At 51.5% G+C, this 22,245-nt stretch overlaps 1 protein-coding gene across 1 annotated transcript in view; it reads left to right on the top strand.

Annotated features, from left to right (window-relative positions):
- The window catches only part of ECE1 (endothelin converting enzyme 1), a 77,733-nt gene extending 56,086 nt beyond the window's left edge, over positions 1-21,647 (top strand). The window contains 8 exon segments of the mRNA XM_017886499.1: positions 583-681; positions 1,505-1,582; positions 3,944-4,047; positions 10,316-10,426; positions 11,149-11,216; positions 13,266-13,456; positions 17,034-17,129; positions 18,756-21,647. Coding sequence (XP_017741988.1) covers positions 583-681; positions 1,505-1,582; positions 3,944-4,047; positions 10,316-10,426; positions 11,149-11,216; positions 13,266-13,456; positions 17,034-17,129; positions 18,756-18,932 — 924 coding nt within the window. The 3' untranslated portion in view covers positions 18,933-21,647.
- The last annotated feature ends 598 nt before the right edge of the window (positions 21,648-22,245 follow it).

The following is a 22,245-nucleotide window of genomic DNA, read 5'->3' on the forward strand; positions in this document are numbered from 1 at the left end:
CGCCTCAGCCTCCCGGGTAGCTGGGACTACAGGCGCCCGCCACCTTGCCCGGCTAATTTTTTGTATTTTTAGTAGAGACGGGGTTTCACCGTGGTCTCGATCTCCTGACCTTGTGATCCGCCCGCCTCGACCACCCAAAGTACTGGGATTACAGGCGTGAGCCACCGCACCCAGCCGAGTACTCTAGATCTTAAAGCCCGATCCATCAAAAAGGAATGCTGTGGTCCAATAGGGCTAGGAGAGGCTGTGTCTTCTCCCCTCTCTGGAAGAACTGCAGTGCCTATTACCACATTAAAGGCTCTGAAAACGCCCACAGCAGAGACTTTTCCAGCATTCCTGAAGCTCGTCCTAAGCTTATTGGAGCATGGAGCCCTGTGTGTGGAAGGCCAGTCCTGCCTTGCAGGGTGTTCACATTAGGAGCATGGTTTGGAAGCACAGCTGTGGCTCCCCTTCTCACCCAGCCTGACGCTTGGAAAATTGAGTTTAATCTCTGGCCCTGCATCATTCTTCTGCACGGGGTGCCCGTTGCATTTACATGAGACCAGTGCCCAGACCTTACTGCCGTGATGTGTATCTCCTCAGGCCACCGAGATCATCCTGGAGATCAAGAAGGCGTTTGAGGAAAGTCTGAGCACCCTGAAGTGGATGGACGAGGAAACCCGAAAATCAGCCAAGGAAAAGGTGAGGCTGGCCAGGCGCTTGGAGAGGGAGTGCTGCGGCGTCCAGCACAGATGGAGGTGGGTAGGGGAAGGAGAGGCCAGTTCTCTCTTTTTTTTTTTTTGAGGCAGAATTTAGTTCTTGTTGCCCAGGCTGGAGTGCTGTGACGCGATCTTGGCTCACCGCAACCTCTGCCTGCCGGGTTCAAGCGATTCTTCTGCCTCAGCCTCCCAAGTAGCTGGGATTACAGGCATGCACCACCACACCCAGCTAATTTTGTATTTTTAGTAGAGATGGGGTTTCTCCGTGTTGGTCGGGTTGGTCTCGAACTCCTGACCTCAGGTGATCCACCCGCCTTGGCCTCCCAAAGTGCTGGCATTACAGGCGTGAGCCACCGTGCCCGGAAAGGCCAGTTCTATCCAGGAGCACAGCCTGGATGCTGTCTTGCCTTCAGGGGGTGAGCGGTCTAGGCCTAGCAGGATTCGGGGTAGGCCTCAAGCACATGATTGCATGGAGTTCTGTAGAAGACAAACCTCACTGAGTGTACGAGGAAGAGGTGCAGGAAGATGCAGCACGTCCCGTGGGGTGGGAAGGCTCTGGCACCCTCAGTGGAGTGGGAGTCAGGAAAGGCTTCCCTTGGGAAAGTGACATTTAAACAGAGACCTAAGGGTAAGTAGAAGTTTGGCAAGGGGGAAACCTTTCCAGAAAAAGACATGAAAGCCCAAGGTAGGCAGGGCCTGGCTCTGGTTCCCCTTGGCCCACCAGACTGTGAGCCCAGCACCCAAGGAGCTCAAGCTGGCCTGGTCGGGGTTGCCAGACACTCACTTCCTCTGTCTGTCCTGTCCAGGCCGATGCCATCTACAACATGATAGGATACCCCAACTTCATCATGGACCCCAAGGAGCTGGACAAAGTGTTTAATGACGTGAGTAACTGCTGCCCTGCCCCCTCGTGTTCCCAAATGCCCCCTCGGAAAAGGGCCGAGGCAGGGCTGGGTGCAGATGGGGTGCTGGAGGCAGCATGCTTGTCAGAACACAGAGGGATGATGTGGTGTGGGGTTTGGGGATGGGTCAGGCATGAGGAAGCCTCTTCTTCTTAATTTGGCTCCTGGGTCAGCTGGAGGCCCTGCCTCCCCGTAGCCACCATCAATCAGGCAGGGCCCACCAGTCAGTACGGAACCCGTGCTGTGTGCCCCCTGAAAGTGGTCAGCTCCATTTAATGTGTAGGAAATAATGGAGGAAACAGACCCCAGAAGGTGCAGGGAGAATTGGTGGCCCTCAGACATCAGGGCTGGGGTATGAAGTGGAAAAACCCTCACACCACCTCCTCCCTCCCTGGTCGTGCTTCCAGTTGCTTCCTGTCCCCATGGTCCTCCCCCACCTCCCCGGAAACCTGGACCTCTGATTTTGACTTCGAAATGCTAATGGGAAGGAAGCATCATAAACCCAGGTGCATTTTCCAGCTTGGTTTGGGCAGCAGAAGTGGTTGATACATCCCTGCTTGTTAGAACTTTTGGCAAATCACTCCGTTAGGTGGATTGTGCTTCTGCCTCAAATTATAAAGTTTTATATCTTCTTGTGATTGAAATACTTGAATTCAGGCTTTAAAAAAATCTTTTTTTTTTTTTTGAGACAGGGTCTCATTCTGTCGCCCGGACTGGAGTGTGCTGGTGCTATCTCAGCTCACTGCAACCTCAGCCTCCCAGGCTCAAGTGATTCTCCTGCCTCAGGCTCCCGAGTAGCTGAGGACAGGCGCGTGCCACCACCACCCGGCTGATTTTTGTAATTTTCAAAATCGGAAGGTTTCACCTTGCTGGCCAGGCTGGTCTTGAACTCCTGACCTCAAATGGTCTGCCCGCCTTGGCCTCCCAAAGTGCTGGGATTACAGGCATGAGCCACCGTGCCCAGCCTGAATTCAGGCATTTAAAAATCTAATAACCTCTCATCATGGTTATATTTAGAACCCAAGACTATAAAAACTCCTGCTGAGATCATGAGACTCATTCTGCAGTCTTTTCTTTGAGAATCATTTAAGATGCTCCAGGGTGTCATGATGCAGAATCCTTGGGCCTCTGGAGGCATCCTGGGCAGCACCCAGGATCCATGTCCTGTCCCTGAGGCTTCAGCATTTTACCAGAGCCTGGGAGAATTTTGCACCTTTCAAAAGCTGAGCCAGGCACAGTGACTCATGCTTGTAATGCCAGTACTTTGGGTGGCCAAGGTGGGAGGATCACTTGAGCTCAGGAGTTTAAGACCAGCCTGGGCAACATAGTGAGACCTCATCTTTACAAAAAAAAAATAAAAAATTAGCCGGGCATGTTGGCATGTGCCTATAGTCCTAGCTACATGGGAGGCTGAGATGGGAAGATCACTTATGCTCAAAAAGTCAAGGCTGCAGCAAGCTGTGATTGCACCACTGCACTCCTGTGTGGGCGACAGAGCAAGACCCTGTCTCAAAAAAACAGAAAAAAAGCTAGAAGGCTGGGCCGAGTAGTGAAAAGGGTGTACAGTCATGCCCTTGACATTTCAGATAGATTTCTACTTTACTTATGAGATCTAGTATGGTAGCTACTAGCCACAGGTAGCTATTTAAATAATTAAAACTTAAATTAGTTTCAATTAAATTTAAAAGCCACACTCGCCACATTTGAAATGCTTAGTAGCGGCCGGGCATGGTGGCTCACTCCTGTAATCCCAGCACTTTGGGAGGCCAAGGTGGGCAGATCACTTGAGATCAGGAGTTTGAAACCAGCCTGGCCAACATGGTGAAACTCCGTCTTTACCAAAAATACAAAAATTAGCTGAGCATGGTGGCACGCGCCTGTAATCCCAGCTACTCAGGGAGGCTGGGGCACAAGAATCACTTACACCAGGAGGTGGAGGTTTCAGTGAGCCAAGATCATGCCATTGCACTCCAGCCTGGACGATACAGCAAGACTCCATCTCAAAAAAAAAAAAAAAAAAGACTTAGTCGTCTGTCATACTGGACAGCGCAGGCGTAGAGCATAGGACATCCATCATTGCAGGAGGTTCTATTGGACAACATGGGAGATATTTCTTACCTGGGCCCAGGTGCTGCTGTAGGGACATCCTGCAATGGTGTCATTCCATCTGGTGTCCCAGGGTGAAGGCCAAGAGAAGAACTGACCCTGCATCCCCAAACCCTGCATTCCAGTCTCTAGCCTGCAGATTAATCCCCTAACCAAGACAGCCCTTGGTTTCCTGTCTTGGAAGATGCCTCTCACCGAGGGCACACCATGATTGTGACTCCGCTTCCTCTTTTCCAGTACACCGCAGTTCCAGACCTCTACTTTGAGAACGCCATGCGGTTTTTCAACTTCTCATGGAGGGTCACTGCCGACCAGCTCAGGAAAGCCCCCAACAGAGATCAGTGAGTTCCCCCAGGCCCTGCCGGGAAGGTGCCAGCTCCCCGCCTGTGGGCAAGCCTTGGGACAAACTGGCTTTCATTGCACCCTTACTGTGCACCCGATCAGCTATCATGAGAGCCATCTGAAGAGTGGATGCCCTTGTTATCCCACTTTTCAGATGAAGAAACCAAGGACAAAAGAAGTGTGGCCCAGCTAGGAGCTGGGATGGGCTTGAGTCTGCCCAGCCTGTGGGCAGGGTGAGCCTGGCCTCTGGAGTGGAGCTGATCTGGCACCGTGTCCCCGCTCCACTGCTTTGGGATTTGGAGCCTGCCTTTCATTATCTGCAGAATAGGATGGGAGGAGCTGGCTCTTGGGTCCTCATAGCGGTCAAATGTGAGGAACTCTGGGGAGCGCCAGACCCCAAGGAGACCCCAGCAAGAGCAGCTTTCCCATAGTTCGTCACTAGCACGAGTGGTGGGGTCTCAGGACAGGGTGCCCACAGAGGCCTGGGGAAGGTTCTGGATGGGCCTGACAGCTGTGCTTCCCAAAGCTCACTGCACATCAGAGTCCTCTGGGGAACTTTTTCAAAGATACAGCTTCCTGGCCAGCCGTGGTGGCTCACGCATATAATCCCAACACTTTGGGAGGCCAAGGCAGGTGGATCACCCGAACCCAGGAGTTTGAGACCAGCCATGGTCAACGTGGCGAAACCCTGTCTCTACTAAAAATACAAAAATTAACCGGGTGTGTGGCGCACACCTGTAGTCCCAGCTACTCAAGAGTGAGTAGCTGAGGCATGAGAATCACTTGAACCCAGGAGGCGGAGGTTGCAGTAAGCCAAGATCGTGCCACTGCACTCCAGTCTGGGTGACAGAGCAAGACTCCATCTCAAAAAAATACAGCTTCCTGACGTTAAATCAGGATAACCTAGAATGAGACCTGGTCTTTGTCCTTTTTATTACTGTCTCCTCTCACGCCTGCAATCCCAGCATTTTGGGAGGCCAAGGTGGGCAGATCGCTTGAGCCTAAGACTTCAAGACCAGGTTGGGTGACAGAGGGAGACGTGGTCTCTACAAAAAATTTTAAAAATTAGCTGGGCATGGTGGCACGAACCTGTAGTCCCAGCTACTGGGGAGGCAGAGGTAGAAGGATCACTTGAGCCCAGGAGGTCGAGGCTGCAGTGAGCCAAGATCATGCCACTGTACTCCAGCCTGGGTAACAGAGCGAGACCCTGCCTGGGGAAAAAAAAAAAACTGTCTCCTGAAAAAAATTAAATGTAGTCAGCCCAGTTCTAGTCTTCAGTCCAAGTTCCTTCCATTCCTCAGTGGAAACATTTGGGATAAATCTTAGGGAAGGGTGCAATCAACTTCTCTTTGCCTCTGGTGCCCCCTGGTGGACCCTAGGAGTTCAAACATCTCTATTTCCTTCATTTCCAGCCTCCAACCAGGGCACCCCCTATGTACAAGAAGGTGGGCTTTTACCTTCAGAACATGACATAGGCTCTGTTGCCAATTTATCTGAAGTATTTTAACTTAGCTTGAATTTTTGTATTTAAATTTCCTTGCCTACCCATTGAAGTATTTATGGTTATTTGAATGTAAATACAATATTTTAAATTCCTCCATTTGGCCAGATACGCGGCTCATGCCTGTAATTCGAATGCCTTGAGAGACCAAGGTGGGAGGATCTCTTGAGCCCAGGAGTTTGAGACCAGCCTGGGCAACATGGCGAAACCCCACCTCTACAAAAAATTTAAAACATTAGCTGGACGTGGTAGCGTGCGCTTGAGCCCAGGAGGCTGAGGTTACAGTGAGCTACGGTTGTACCATTGCACTCCAGCCTGGGCTACAGAGCAAGACCCTGTCTCTAAAATAAATAAATACATAAATAAAGTTCTCAGCCAGGCACGGTGGCTTACACCAGTAATCCTAGTACTTTGGTAGGCCAAGGCAGGTAGATCACCTGAGGTCAGGAGTTCAAGACCAATCTGGCCAACATGGTGAAATCCTGTCTGTAATAAAAATACAAAAATTAGCCCGGCGTGGTGGCACACACCTGTAATCCTACCTACTTGGGAGCCTGAGGCAAGAGAATTGTTGGAACCTGGGAGGCAGAGGTTGTAGTGAACAGAGATTACACCACTGTACTCCAGCCTGGGCAACACAGTGAGACCCCATCTCAAAATAAATAAAGTTCTCAGTACCTTTCCATGGCTGTGGGGCTCACCTGGAGGAAGCAGAGTGACTGTCTCAGCTCTTAGGGGAAATGTGGTATCTATCTCACTGCACTCCTTACTCACCCTTGCCCTCTGCACCAGAGAAGTCATTGAAATGCCAAATACCTCATGACTATATCCCATTACTTTCAAAACCTTTTTTGGTCTCAGGATCCTTCTACACTCTTAAAAAAATTATTGTGGAGTGTGGTAGCTCATGTCTGTAATCCCAGCACTTTGGGAGGCCAAGGCACGTGGATCACCTGAGGTCGGGAGTTCAAGACCAGCCTGACCAGCATGGAGAAACCCCCTCTCTACTAAAAATACAAAATTACCCAGGCATGGTAGCACATGCCTGTAATCCCAGTTACTCAGGAGGCTGAGGCAGGAGAATCACTTGAACCCGGGAGGCGGAGGTTGTGGTGAGCTGAGATCGCGCCGTTGCCACCGCGCCTTGCCCTGATTTTTATTACAATTGTATGGAAAATAACTATTTTCAAAAAATTAATGAGAAGAGAGGTATCATTTTACTTTTTGCAAATTTCTTTATGTCTGGCTTAATCAAAGACAACTAGATTCTCATATCCGATTCTGCAGTCAATCTGTTACCATATGTTTTGATATATAGAAAGAATTCTTGGCCAGGCGCAGTGGCTCACGCCTGTAATCCCAACACTTTGGGAGGCCGAGGTGGGTGGATCACGAGGTCAGGAGTTGGAGACCAGCATGACCAAGATGGTGAAACCCCACCTCTACTAAAAATACAAAAACTTAGCCGGGCATGGTGGCGGGCACCTGTAGTCCCAGCTACTCAGGAGGCTGAGGCAGAGAATTGCTTGAACCCGGGAGGCAGAGGTTGCAGTGAGCTGAGATCACGCCACTGCACTCTAGCTGCACTCCAGCCTGGGTGACAGAACAAGACTTTGTTTCAAAAAAAAAAAAAAAGAATTCTTGCCTCACATAGGAATTTAGAGTGAGGCAAGGGAAAGGGAGGGATGAGGGATATTTAACAGTCTTTTCTGGTACTTGTGTACGTTCTACTGATACCACACCAAAACTTGAAAAGTGATAATTTTTTAAAGGTTAATTGCAGTATGGAATCTGAAACCACATCCATGAACTTTTTTTTTTCTTTTTTCTTATTTTCACTTTATCACCCAGGCTAGAGTGCGTAATCTCAGCTCACGACAGCCTCAACCTTCCCAGGCTCAGGTGAGGCCTTAGCCCCCTGAGTAGCTGGGATTACAGGTGCGCACCACCACATCTGGCTAATTTTTGTATTTTTTGTAGAGACAGATTTCACCATGTCACCCAGGCTGGAATTTTTGTAATTTTTTGTAGAGATGGAGTTTCACCATGTTGCCCAGGCTGGTCTCGAACTCCTGGGCTCCAGCAATCCTCCTACCTCAGCCTCCCAAAGTGCTAGGATTACAGGCATGAGCCACCATGAACTTTTCATACTCCGTTACACTAGATTCCATTGGTCTGTCCTGTACTTTGAATGGATCTTTTACCCAAGTGTGATTTTGTAACATGCATTAGTCATTTGGAAAACAATGGTTCACTAAGTTTTACAGATCTTCCAAATGGTGATACTTACACTATACAATAGCAAAAAAAATCCACATTTATTAATATCACTGCTGACTTCATGAACAAAGCCTTTAATTATTATTGGTAAGGTGTCAAACTTGTGGTGGCCAATAAAAGTTTTTCAAAATTTTAATTTTGCCTGAAACTTCAACTTTTTTAAACCTCATATTTTTATCATTGGCAACAGATGGCTTGAGTTGTTTTCCTTGAGGTGATAAGCTCACTTTATTCATTTTAAAGAAAATGTCTGCCAGATATCCAAGTCTGAAATTCCATAGTCTACCAGCCACCCTAAAAGTACCAACAGGGTTCCATGCAAAAAGCAGAATGCTTTATATGTGGATTTCCCACTGGTCACATGGAATATGAAAAAGTCTTCTGCCAAGTGCGGTGGCTCAACCTGCAATCCCAGCACTTCAGGAGGCTGAGGCAGGAGGATCGCTTGAGGAGTTCAAAACCAGCCTGGGCAACACAGCAAGACTCCACCTCTATAACATTAAAAAAAAAAAATCAGTCAGGCATAGTCACAAGTGCCTGTAGTCCCAGCTACCTGAGAGGCTGAGGTAGGAGGACAGCTTGAGCCCAGGAGTTCGAGACTATAATGAGCCATGATCATGCCACTGCACTCTAACCTGGGTGTCACAACAAGATCTTGTCGCTTTGAAAAAAAAAAAAGAAGTCTTGTATTCAGGGGTTGAGATGTAATGAAATTAATCATTATGACCGGGTGCAGTGGCTCACGCCTGTAATCCCAACACTTTGGGAGGCCAAGGTGGGCGGGTTACTTGAGGCCAGGAGTTCAGCCTGAACAACATGACGAAAACCTGTCTCTGCTAAAAATACAAAAAAATTAACCATGGGTGGTGGTGCACACCTGTAATCCCAGTTAAGGCAGGAGAATCACTTGAACCTGGGAGGTGTAGGTTGCAATGAGCTGAGGTCACACCACTGCACTCCAGCGTGGGTGACAGAGTGAGACTCTGCCTCAAAATAAATAAATAGAAAGGAAAGAAAGAAAGGAAGGAAGGGAGGGAGAGAAGGAAAGCAAGCAAGCTACTTCATCAAGGATGTTCTAAGTGAAAATGGCTAAATGGCTTTTTATTTTGGCTGTGAGCCCATGCTAATGAGGAACTCGGGGCTCAGTGACCACCAGAACTTCCTTGATTCATGTCAGGCTCCAGCAGTTTTACCTACTGTTGCTTTTGTACCATCCATGCAAGTGACACAATGGAAAAGGGAAATCACATCTTAATATTATGAAAATAGTTTTGATTTCAGCCAGGTACAGTGGCTCATGCCTGTAATCCCAGCACTTTGGGAGGCCAAGGCGGGCAGATCACCTGAGTTTGCCAATGCAGTGAAACTCCATCTCTACTAAAAATACAAAAATTAGCCAGATGTGGTGGTGGGTGCCTGTAATCTCAGCTACTTGGGAGGCTGAGGCAAGAGAATCGCTTGAACCCAGGAGGCGGAGGTTGCGGTGAGCCAAGGTCGTGCCACTGCACTCCAGCCTGGGTGACAAGAGCAAAACTCTGTCTCAAAAAATAAATAAATAAATAAATAAATAAATAAGATAGTTTTGATTTCATGGATCCCCTAAAAGGGTCTTGAGGACCCTCCCCGCCAGGTGTCTACAGACCACACTTTGAAAACTGTTAATAGATACTCTTCAAGCCTAGACAATGGTGATTTTCAAAATCTTTTCTTTTCTTTTCTTTTTTCTTTTTTTTTTCTTTTCTTTTTTTCTTGAGACAGTCTCTGTCATCCAGGTTGGAGTGCAGTGGCACAATCACAGCTCACTGCAACCTCCACCTCCTGGGTTTAAGCGATTCTCATGCCTCAGCCACCCACGTAGCTGGGATTACAAGTATGCGCCATCATGCCTGGCTAATTTTTTTGTATTTTTAGTAGAGACGGGGTTTTGCCATGTTGGCCAGGCTGGTCTTAAACACCTCAAGTGATCTACCCACCTCAGCCTCCCAAAGTCCTGGGATTACAAGCATGAGCCACTGTGCGCTGACATTTCAAAATCTAATGGCCCTTCCTGCTCTTTGTAAGAACCTCAGTATTCCACCATGTGATGTGACATCATTAATTAACTGATTCCTTATTTATAGACAGTCAGGTGTTTTCTAGTTTTCTCCTAAAAAGCAGTCCTGCACCCGGGCACAATGGCTCACACCCGTAATCCCAGCACTTTGGGAGTCCGAGGCAGGAGGATGGCTTGAGGCTCAGAAGTTGAGGCTGCAGTCAGCCATGATCACACAACTGCATTCCAGCCTAGGTGACAGAACTAGACCCTGTCTCAAAACAAACAGTCCTTCTGTAGATGTCCTTGTACTTGTGTGCACTTGGGCCTGGGGTCAAGGAGAGTCTGCATTTTTAACGCCCTTGATCCCGATCCCTAAGCAGCACCCCAGGCAGGCTGTCCCCATCTGCCTCCCGCCCTGTGCTGAGGCCTCCCGCGTGTGTGTTGCTTGTAGGTGGAGCATGACCCCGCCCATGGTGAACGCCTACTACTCGCCCACCAAGAATGAGATTGTGTTTCCGGCCGGGATCCTGCAGGCACCATTCTACACGCGTTCCTCACCCAAGTAGGCTGCCTCTGGGGCCCCTACCCCAATTCTTTTCCCCAGCCCTCAGTGAACCCCCAGCCCAGTCCTATGGCCCATATGACCAAGCCAGTCTCACCGTGTGATCTTTGCCCCAGTGGTCCAGGTGGCTTGGGCGGTCAGAGATGTTGCAGAGGAAGCAACATCCTCACCCACTTTCCTTCCCTCCAGTGAGATCTGGAAGCCCTGCACAGTGGGCTACTGGGAGCATCTCATGGAATCAAGAGCCCTACCTAAGGAAAGCACCCCCCGACAATGTTATAGCACAGTCAGAGCTGGGCAGTGGGGAGGGTTAAGGCTGCTGTCTCTGTTTGAATCCCATGTCTGCTATTTGATGACTGTGTGGCCCTTGGGCAAAGCAATTGACCCATTCCCAGCCTTGGTCTACTCATGAATAGAGCTGGTCAGTGGTGACCATTGCTAACTCTTTTGCAATGACTGAAGAGGACAGTTCGGTCTGTAGAGCATCTAGCACAGTGCGTGGTGCCCAGTGGGCACAACCGATCACACAGACTGTGCCCAGCCTCTGTCAGGCTTCACGGGCCTCACTGGAGACTCAGGCCATGACCACACCGTTATCCACACAGAGCCCTGTGGAATTTTGTTATGTCTCCAAGCCCAGGAAGTGAGGTTCCCATACCTGGGCAAGAGTGAGAGGCCCTCCTGTCAAAGCATCACCTCCACCTTTGTGTCCTTCCCTCCAGGGCCTTAAACTTTGGTGGCATCGGTGTCGTCGTGGGCCATGAACTGACTCATGCTTTTGATGATCAAGGTACGAATTCCAGCTGGGCACGATGGCTCATGCCTGTAATCTCAGTGCTTTAAGAGGAGAATTGCTTAAGGGTAGGAGTTTGAGACCAGCCTGGGCAACATAGCAGGACCTCCATCTCTACTAAAAAAAAAAATTAGGCTGGGCATGGTGGCTCATGCCTGTAATCCCAGAGCTGTGGGAGGCCAAGGCAGGCAGATCACCTGAGGTCGGGAGTTTAAGACCAGCCTGGCCAACATGGCGAAACCACGTCTCTACTAAAACTACAAAAATTACCTGGGCATGGTGGCTGGTGCCTGTAATCCCAGCTACTCAGGAGGCTGAGGCAGGAGAATCATTTGAATCTGGGAGGCAGAGGTTGCAGTGAGCTGAGATTGTGCCACTGCACTCCAGCCTGGGTGACAGAGTGAGACTCCCTCTCAATAAAATAAAATAAAATAAAATGTATCTACTAAGAAGTAAAAATTTTTACTAAGAAAGTAAAAATTTAGCCAGGCGTGATGGCAAAATTTTAATAGTCCTAGCTACTTGGGAGGCTGAGGTAGGAGGCTCACTTGAGCCCAGGAGTTTGAGGCTACAGTGAACTATGATTATGATCACACCACTACCTGGTACAGGTTCCTTGGGCCCCTTCAGACTGGGCCAGTCATCTTCCAGGCCCCACTGCCTCTGCTTTCTGCACCCTTCACTTCTTTTTTATTTTATTTATTTATTATTATTGTTTTTTTGAGATGAAGTCTTGCTTTGTCACCCAGGCTGGAGTGCAGTGGTGTGATCTCGGCTCACTGCAAGCTCCGCCTCCCGGGTTCTCACCATTCTTCTGCCTCAGCCTCCCGAGTAGCTGGGACTGCAGGCGCCTGCCACCATGCCCGGCTAATTTATGTATTTTTAGTAGAGACGGGGTTTCACCGTGTTAGCCAGGATGGTCTCCATCTCCTGACCTCATGATCCGCCCGTCTCGGCCTCCCAAAGTGCTGGGTTTACAGGCTCTGCACCCTTCACTTCTAAGGGTCTTAGCTTTGGAGACAGAAGGATCTGGGTTCAAATCCTTGCTCTGCCACCTGCTGATTATATGAAGTTTAGCAAGTGCTGTCATTTCTCCAGGCCCCCATGTCTTGTCTGTAAAAGGAGCGTGATGGTTCCACCCTCCCGTGGTGATTGGGAGGACTGTGAAGTGTGTAGGGAGGTGCCCTGCTCGTGGAAGTTGTCCAGCACTTGGGGTTCCTATTAGGTTTAGCAGGGAGTGGACATTTCTCCACCACTCCAGAGACTTCTCCAGTCCACCTGCAGTCAGGGGCGTTGAAGTCAGTCCCTCCTCCCCAACTAATCTCCAAAATCCTTCTCATTGCCTCCTACCTTGGGGACTCCCAGGCAGAGATGGAAGAGACCTGGGTGGCCTGGGCCTGTCTTGTGATCCTAAGTCGGCTGGCTCCATCTGCCTCTTCCTAGGCATCTGTTACTCAGGGTCAGGGACCCTTAGGCAGTGTTGAAAATAGGCCAGGCGCGGTGACTCACACCTGTAGTCCCAGCACTTTGGGAGGCCGAGGCAGGCAGATCACTTGAGGTCAGGAGTTCCAGACCAGCCTGGCCAACGTGGTGAGACTCCCCTGTCTCTACTAAAAAAAAAACACATAGAAATCAGCTAGACATGGTGGCATATGCCTGTAATCCTAGCTACTCCAGAGGCTAAGGCACGAGAATCACTTGAACCCAGGAGGCAGAGGTTGCAGTGAGCTGAGATTGCGCCATTGCACTCCAGCCTGGGTGGCAGAGTGAGACTCTGTCTCAAAAAAAAAGAAAAAAACAAAGCAAGCCCCACTGAGCCTCGGGCCACGCTGGGGCTTTCCCTGGATCTCTCTCCTCCATCCTCTCCCGCCTCTGACCGGCCTCCCCATCCATGTCCCTCGGCACTCACAGGGACCTCGTCTCCCCATGCTGGCTGGAGGACGGGGGTGGACGGATGAACCACTTCTCACCAGGAGCAGGGGAGGAGTAGCAGGTCCCCGCTCTGCCACTCCCTCCCTTGACATGATGCCTCCCTCTGACCCACAGGACGGGAGTATGACAAGGATGGGAACCTCCGACCGTGGTGGAAGAACTCGTCCGTGGAGGCCTTCAAGCGTCAGACCGAGTGCATGGTTGAACAGTACAGCAACTACAGCGTGAACGGGGAGCCAGTGAACGGGCGGCACACCCTGGGGGAGAACATCGCCGATAACGGGGGCCTCAAGGCGGCCTATCGGGTGAGAGCCCCGCTCCCCACACACACCTGGGCCCAGCGCTGGCTCCATCCAGATGCCTGTCCGTAGAGGATCATCATGGACAACCGGGGCAGGCACAGCAGCCATGCGAGCTTCTGTTTCCTCTTCTGCGAAATGGGGGGTGGTGAGGACCAATCGTGAGGGTGACTGTGGAGGCCCCCGCCACAGGGCTTGGCACCAGACGGCTTTGTGCCTTCTGAGTCTGGCCTGACAGAGACACAGGGAGGGGCTCGGGCTGGATCTGCCTGAAGAGCCTGCCTGTTCTCACCTTTGCAGGGGAGGCCACCATCAAGTCAGCCAGCTGTGGGTCTGGGAGGCCCCTGGGGACTAAGCAGCCAAGGCAAGGGACACTGGTCGTGGAGCCAGTTCTGGGTTCAAGTCCTGGTTCTGGAGTAAGTTACTGAACCTCCTTGAGCCTCACTTGACTTGGCTCTGAGGCTACTATCTGCATTATTGGGTTGTTGGGAAGATAAAGCAAGATGATTTAGACACAGGCTGACCCAGAGAGATACTCAGAGATGTTCCCTGAGTCAGATGGGAGAGGTAACAGAGGCCACGAGAGAAAAACAGTAAGTGTCTGTCAGAGAGATTAAGACAGGGCTTCCTGCCAGCCGCGGCAGTAAGAGCAGAAATCCATAGAGCTGTCATTTATTGAGCCTTCTTAAGTGCCAGGCTTGGAGTATTCCTAGCAGCTTTGCTGTTAGGTATTATAATCCCCATTTTGCAGATAAACAAACTGAGCCCAGAAATACTGGATATTAGGTTGCTTAAAGTCCACGAGTCAATGAAAGGTATTGAGAATCTACCCAGCAGGGGCTGTGTTTGAAGCTCATTCTGCTCTCAAAAAGCTTATACCCTTAGTGGAGGCTGGAAGGGGAAGAAAGGCAAATAAATACATAATATATCTGTAAGATAATGTCAGCTGTTGATAAGGCAACGAATATAAACTGGGGCGAAGTAATGAGCAATAATGGGGTAAGAGGAATAACGGGGGGATGCTGGCCACGGCAGGCCTTCTCTGGGGTTATGACATTTGCATTGAGACCTACATGATGAGGAAGAGCCTGGGAAAAGCTGGGGAAAATGGTCTCAGCAAAAGGAAGAGCAAGTGCAGAGGCCACGAACTAGACACAAGCCTGGCACGTCCAAGGACGGGAAGACGGGCGGGGCAGAGTGCCGGGAATGCAGGGACCAGACCACTCTGGGCTTCTGTTGGCTGTGGCTGAGGAAGGAGCTTGGGTTTTGTGGATAGAGAGACACAATAGGGTTTTTAAATAGAGGAATGACATGACTCAACTTATCCTTTAAAACAGGGGTCGGCTGGGCGCAGTGGCTCACGCCTGTAATCCCAGCACTTTGGGAGGCCTTGGCGGGTGGATTACAATGTCAGGAGTTCAAGACCAGCCTGCCCGAGATAGTGAAACCCCGTCTCTATTAAAAATACAAAAATTACCCAGCCGTGGTGGCGGGCGCCTGTAATCCCAGCTACTCAGGAGGCCAAAGCAGGGAATTGCTTGAACCCTGGAGGCGGCGGTTGCAGTGAGCCAAGATGGCGCCATTGCACTCCAGCCTGGGTGACAGAGCAAGACTCCATCTCAAAAATATGTATATATTTATATAAAAAAATTAGCCAAGTGTGGTGGCGCATGCCTGTAATCCCAGCTACTTGGGAGGCTGAGGCATGAGAATCACTTAATCCCGGGAGGCAGAGGTTGCGGTGAGCCAAGACTGTGCTACTGCACTCCGGCCTGGGTAACAGAGCGAGAGACCGAGACTCTGTCTCAAAAAAATAAATAAATAAAAACAAAACAAGAGTCAGCTGGGCGCTGTGGCTCACACCTGTAATCCCGGCACTTTGGGAGGCCGAGGTAGGTGGATCGCAAGCTCAACTTCAAGACCAGCCTGGGCAACATGGTCAAACCCCGTCTCTACCAAAAATACAAAAAAATTAGTGTGGCATGGTGGTGTGCATCTGTGGTTCCAGTTACTCAGGAGGCTGAGGTAGGAGGATTGCTTGAGCCTGGGAGTGGAGGTTGCAATGAGCCGAGATTGTACCATTGCACTCCAGCCTGGGTGACAAAGGGAGACTCTGTCTCAAAAAAATAAATAAATAAAAACAAAACAAGAGTCAGCTGGGCGCCGTGGCTCACACCTGTAATCCCAGCACTTTGGGAGGCCGAGGTAGGTGGATCACAAACTCGACTTCAAGACCAGCCTGGGCAACATGGTGAAACCCCGTCTCTACCAAAAATACAAAAAAATTAGCTGAGCATGGTGGTGTGCATCTATGATTCCAGTTATTCAGGAGGCTGAGGTGGGAGGATTGCTTGAGCCTGGGAGGTGGAGGTTGCGGAGAACCCAGACTATGCCAATCCACTTCAGCCTGGGCGACAGTGATACCCTGTCTCCAAAAAAAAAAAAACTAAAAACAAAAACAAGTCAGTATAACTACAGCCCATGGGCCAAATCTAGCTGTGAGACTGTTTTTGTAGATGAAGCTTCTTGGGGTCACGCTGGCTCCATTTGTTTCCATGTCTGTGGCTTTTTTTTTTTTTTTTTTAATTTATTTTTTTTTGAGACAGGGTCTCACTCTGTCACCCAGGCTGGAGTGCAGTGGCATGATCTCAGCTACTGCAACCTCCGCCTTCCGGGTTCAAGTGATTCTCCTGCCTCAGCCTTCCGAGTAGCTGGGATTACAGGCATGCGCCACCACACCTCAGCTAATTTTTGTATTTTTAGTAGAGATGGGATTTCACCATGTTGCCCAGGCTGGTCTCAAACTCCAGACCTCAGGTGATCCACCCGCCTCGGCCTCCCAAAGTGCTGGGATTACAGGCGTGAGCCACCGCGCCCAGCCATGTGGCTGACCTTAATGCTGTAGTAGCAGAATTGAGTCATTGCAACGGCGACCGTTAGCCCACAAATCCCAACGTACTCACTCTCTGGCCGTCCACAGAGAAGGGTTGCCAGCACCTGCTTCCTAAGGTTCACTGAAGTTGCTTTGCCAGGAGGGGAATGGAATTGGATCAGCCTGAGTCAGAAGACTGATGAGAAAGCTGTTGTGAGGTTGTCCAGGCAAGAGACAGGGTAGAGCACTGGGAAGCGGGAGCGGAGCAGTGGTCAGTGTTTGATCTGAGAGAAAGAGAAGAACTGAAGAAGCGTTCTGGGTTTGGGGCCTGAGATGATGGATGGTGGTACCTTTGACTCTGATGGGCAAAGTGTGTGTGTGTGTGCGCGCGTGCTGCCATTCTGTGTGTACCATGTTAAGTTTGAGATGCATCTTGACTGTCCAGCTGGCACAGTTAAATGTACACATCAGGGAAGAGGCTGGAGCAGAAGGTGTAAATGTGAGAGCCATCAGTGCGTAGCAGGTATTTTAAGTCATAGGGCTAAATTAGTGCACATCAAGAAGAGGGCTCCCCTAGGCTGAGCCCAGGCCCAGATCCCCGGAAACCAGTACCTGCCCTGACACGGGGGAGCTCCCTGAGACCTCCATACCAGTCCCCTCCTTCACCACCTGCCATGGGAACCCCTGAGCTTTGGTTTTCTCTCCTCCCAGGCTTACCAGAACTGGGTGAAGAAGAATGGGGCTGAGCAGACGCTGCCCACCCTGGGCCTCACCAATAACCAGCTCTTCTTCCTGGGCTTTGCACAGGTGAGTCCATGAAGAAAACATGCCACACGTGGGGCATTCTGCCATCTTGATGTTTCAAGAGCCCAGAGAGCCGAAAGGCAAGTTCCCCACAGATTGAGGACTTCCCAAGTCACTGGACCACGCACAGCACATGTGCCTTGTCATTAGAGAGATGCACAGAAGGACCAAAAGTGCCAGTGAAGGGATTCCTGGATCTGGTCATTGAGAGGACGAGCTGATCACTCAGGACACTTCTGGTTCCAGGGTTCTAGAGATTTCTTAAACATAAGATGCCCAGCCAGGCACGGCAGCCCACGCCTGTAATTGCAGCACTTTGGGCAGCCGAGGCAAGCGGATCACCTGAGGTCAGGAGTTTGAGACCAGCCTGGTCAACATAGTGAAACCCTGTCTCTATGAAAAAAAAAAAATAGCCAGACCTGGCGGTGGCTCCCTGTAGTCCCAGCTACTCAGGAGGCTGAGGCATGAGAATCACTTGAACCCAGGAGGCAGAGGTTGCAGTGAGCTAAGTTCATGCCACTGCACTCCAGCCTGGGCAACATAGCAAGATTCTGTCTCAAAAAAAAAAAAAAAAAATGCCCCAGATTATGCCTTCACTCAGCATTCATCTGGTAGCCTTCTGCTGGCACTCAGAGCTACCAGGCCATTAGACAATTTATTCTGTCCAGGAAACGAGAGATCTGGACTAAATCCAAGCTTTTCCAGCTGGTGTTTGGACACAGTCCTTTGTTCAGATGGAATCGAATGCGGGTGCCTCAGATAGAGATGCTGCGCTGGCTGAAGAACAGTTTGGAGACAACTGCATTAGAGGCTGCTGGCATGGGGAGTGGCACATACCAGCCCTACACTAGCCCACTTTCTCTTCCTGACCCACTCGGGGGGTCCTTCTGACTCCCCAGGATCTCAGGATCAGTTTGGGGGCTCATCCCCTGGTGGTGTTTTTCGGAGTTTTGTGTTTTTGGAGCCGGAGTCTCCCTCGGTCGCCCAGCCTGGAGTGGGATGGCATGATCTCAGCTCACTGTAACGTCAGCCTCCCGGGTTCAAGTGATTCTCCTGCCTCATCCTCCTGTGTAGCTGGGATTATAGGACGCACCACCACACCCAGCTAATTTTTGTATTTCTAGTACACAGGGTTTCACCATGTTTGCCAGGCTGGTCTCAAATTCCTGGCCTCAAACGATTCACACCCCCTTGGCCTCTCAAAATGCTGGGATTACAGGCATGAGCCACCACACCCAGCCTTATTTTGTTGTTTGAGACAGGATCTCACTCTGTCACCCAGGCTGGAATGCAGTGGCACAATCTCAGCTCACTGCGGCCTTGACCTCCCCAGCTCCAGTGATCCTCCTGCCTCAGCCTCCCAGGAGCTGGGACCGTAGTGCACACCACCATGCCTGGTTAATTTTTTTTTTTTTTTAATTTTTTGTAGGGATGGGGGCTTGCCATATTACTCAAGCTGGTCATGAACTCCTGGGCTCAAGCAGCCCTCCCACCTTGGCTCCCAGAGTGAGTGCTGGGATTACAGGTGTGAGCCACTGCACCTGGCCTCTCCTGCTGTTGTAGTGGGGACAGTCTGGCAGCCCCAGGGCCCCGCAGTGACCCTGGCCTCTCTCTGTCGTCCCTTCAAAGGTCTGGTGCTCCGTCCGCACACCTGAGAGCTCCCACGAAGGCCTCATCACCGACCCCCACAGCCCCTCTCGCTTCCGGGTCATCGGCTCCCTCTCCAATTCCAAGGAGTTCTCAGAACACTTCCACTGCTCACCTGGCTCACCCATGAACCCGCCTCACAAATGCGAAGTCTGGTAAGGACGAAGCAGAGAGAGCCAAGACCGAGGAGGGGAAGGGGCTGAGGACGAGCCCCCCCGTCCAGCCTCCAGGGCATTGCTCAGCCCGCTTGGCCACCCGGGGCCCTGCTTCCCCGCACTGGAGGGTTTTCAGCTGAAACCGAGCCCATGGTGTCGGCTCTCAACAAAACCCACCATCTGACCCCTTGTGAAGAGCCGGACATCCAGGCACACACGTGCGCCACCTTCAGCGGGCATTCGGGTGTCGGGTGGGTGGCTCATCAGGCCTGGGCCCCATGCTGACAAGCGCCAGATACGCCACAAATACCACTGTGTCAAATGCATTCAAGATATATTTTTGGGGAAACTATTTTTTAAACATTGTGGAATACACTGGAAATCTTCAGGGAAAAATGCATTTAAACACTTTTTTTTTTAAGGAAAGAATTGGTATATTTATTATGTTCTGTTTTTCTAAATAACCTGTGGACAAGGGAAGCCCCACTGATTTACTCCCTTTCTTCCCCACTCCTTGTGGGGCTGGGCTGAGGCAGGGATCCCTGGGCCACAGAGCAAGTCTTCAAATCAGACAGCTGCCTCAGCTCCTGGGATGTGTGATTTCAGCTCCTGTCACCTCGTGCAGAGGCGTGGAGACCAGTAGAGGTGTGGAGGCCAGGCAGAGGGAGGAGCTGGCTCTGGGAGGTCCCAGCTCATGGGTACTGCCCCTTCAACTAGCCTGCCTCTGTTCCCTGAGTCCAACAGTGGGAGCCCTAGCAGGGAAGTTCTGATCCCCAAAGCCACAGCAGGGGACTGATGGCTATGGCAGAATGAGGCCAGGTTAGGACCCTCAAACATCATCTGGGGGTACCAAGCACCCTGAAGCCAGACTGCAGGAACCCTGCAGGGTGAGACTATCAGAGATACACTGCTGGCCACAGGTGTCCCCTCTTGGTCCCACTTTTTCAGGCTGTCCCATGTCTATCTCAGGGGCCCATTACCTCTCTGCAGCAGTCCCCCATCCCAGCCACACCAGGGTCTGTCTGGCCACCTCTTCCCCAGGGAAAGGAGAAAAGAGAAAATAGGCCGGGTATGGTGGCTTACTCCTGTAATCCCAGCACTTTGGGAGGTCGAGGTGGGTGGATCACCTGAGGTCAGGAGTTCAAGACCAGCCTGGCCAATGTGGTGAAACCCCCATCTCTACTAAAAAAAATACAAAAATAAGCCGGGTGCGTGACGGGCACCTGTAATCCCAGTTACTCGGGAGGCTGAGGCAAGAGAATCGCTGGAACTCAGGAGGCAGAGGTTGCAGTGAGCTGAGATTGTGCCACTGCACTCCAGCCGGGATGACAGAGGGAGACTCCGCCTCAAAAAAAAAAAAGAAAAGAGAAAACAGCTCTCACCTCCCGCAGGACCCAAATCCTCTCTCTCTCTAAGCACCGTCATCCACCACGTGGCTGGGCCTGGCTCCCAAGACCAGTCCAGTCCTCTAGTGCCTTATCTGAGGCTGCAGCCACCAGTCTCCACCCCAAGGAGACAGCCCCTGCCCCAGATGCTCCTTGGCCTCCTCAGTGCAGCCCCCAGGTGTCCTGACAGAGGCACAGGCTATGGCCCCATTTCCCCGGTGCCTGCAGGGCTAACCCCCACGGCAGCCCAGGAGCTCTGGCCTGCAGGCCCGCAGCATGGGGCATTGGAAGACTGCAGAACTGCTGGACTTACCCTGGGTGACAGTCCATTGTTGGCCCCTGGGTTGAATCAAGATAGTACTTGTAGCTAGATGGATAGACTCCCCTTTGAGGGATGCTTTTAGCCAGGGGACACTGTGAGAGGAAGGTTCCTCAACCCAGTCTGGCCGGTGGTGTCTGTCCCTTGCCTGAGACCACAGCTTCTCCAATAGCAGATTCACAGGCTCCACCAAGTGGAAGCAGCTGGAGCAGTCTCTGCCGTCCAGTGGGGAAGCCAGGCCCCAAGACAGAGCGGGGGGAGAGCCCACCACAGCCACCGCTTTTCCACCTCGGCAGCCCAGGCCTCCTGACCCAGCCCTGCCCGGACAGTGGGCTCCCCTCACCCGGGAAGCTGGAATCCTCCTGCCTGAGAGGAAGCATACAGCACAGGGACACTCCTGCCACCTCGGGGTCAGCCTCCGAGATGGTGCAGGGTGTCGAGAGTGGATTCCAGAGGGAGGCCCTGGTCCCAGCACGCAGCAATCCTGGTAGCTCTGCAGAGGAGACAGGAACCCGAGAAGGAACTAGGGTAGGAGGCGGCCGTAGTCCCCTTGCCACATAGAGGTGGGCTTCTCCCAGCCATGGTGTCCCCTCTGCCTCCCCTCCCCTGACCCTCCTGCCTTCCACGTGGAGATGGTCCTGCAGTGTCAGCACCAGCACCATGGGCTTGGACCCCCTGGACTGAGGCAGCTGTCCTAGGGCTGGGGGTGCAGACCGAGGGAATGGAGACCACACTCATGGCTCAGGTCTGCCGGGGCCGGCAGTGGGTTGGGGAAGAAGAGGGCTCAGGCCCAACAGGGGTGGAAGCCCCTGCCACTGCTACTACCCACTCCAAAGCTTTAAGGAAGATGAAGTGAGACCCCTCCCCCTAGGCCTGGAAAGCCATAGGGCTGGCTTCTCTGTGGGTGCGTGGACATGGAGTTGGGAGCTGGGAATCTATTTTTTGTATTATGTTTTGTGCTACTGTAGTTTTGGTGTGGCACTATTGTAGTGGAAATAAAGTACTTGTAAGGAGGGCCATGTGTCTGGGTGTCTGTCCTCCCAGGGTGCTGTGTGTCCTGAGGCCGGCACAGGGCTGCCCACCCTAGCTTCTCCAGGGCTGGGCGCACTTGCCCGTGAGAGCAGGGACCTTGGACCCTGACAAATGCCGGAAGGTTGCTCAGTACCTGTGCCCCCAGCCACCCTTCCTTCACCTACAATTGTGTGAGCACCCCCTGCTGGTGAGAATGATGCACATCACCACCTGGGTCCAAGAGGTCTCCTGGTAAAAATAATTTTTCTGTTATCTTCGGGCAAGGGAGTTTCCAGGTCTCAGATGCTTGGGCAGGGCAGGCAGTAGGGAAAATAAAAGAAAGGTTCAAGGAGGGCCGGGTGCGGTGACTCGTGCCTGCAATCCCAGCACTTTGGGAGGCCGAGGCAGGTGGATCACTTGAGGTCAGGAGTTTGAGACCAGACTGACCAACGTGGTGAAACCCCAGCTCTACTAAAAATACAAAAAGTAGCCAGGTGTGATGGTGCACACCTGTAATCGTAGCTACTCGGGAGGCTGAGGTGAGAGAATCGCTTGAACCTGGGAGGCAGAGGTTGCAGTGAGCTGAGATCGCACCACTATAC

Source organism: Rhinopithecus bieti, unplaced genomic scaffold, assembly GCF_001698545.2.
Source record: "Rhinopithecus bieti isolate Rb0 unplaced genomic scaffold, ASM169854v2 scaffold_14826, whole genome shotgun sequence".
Lineage (NCBI taxonomy): Eukaryota > Metazoa > Chordata > Mammalia > Primates > Cercopithecidae > Rhinopithecus > Rhinopithecus bieti.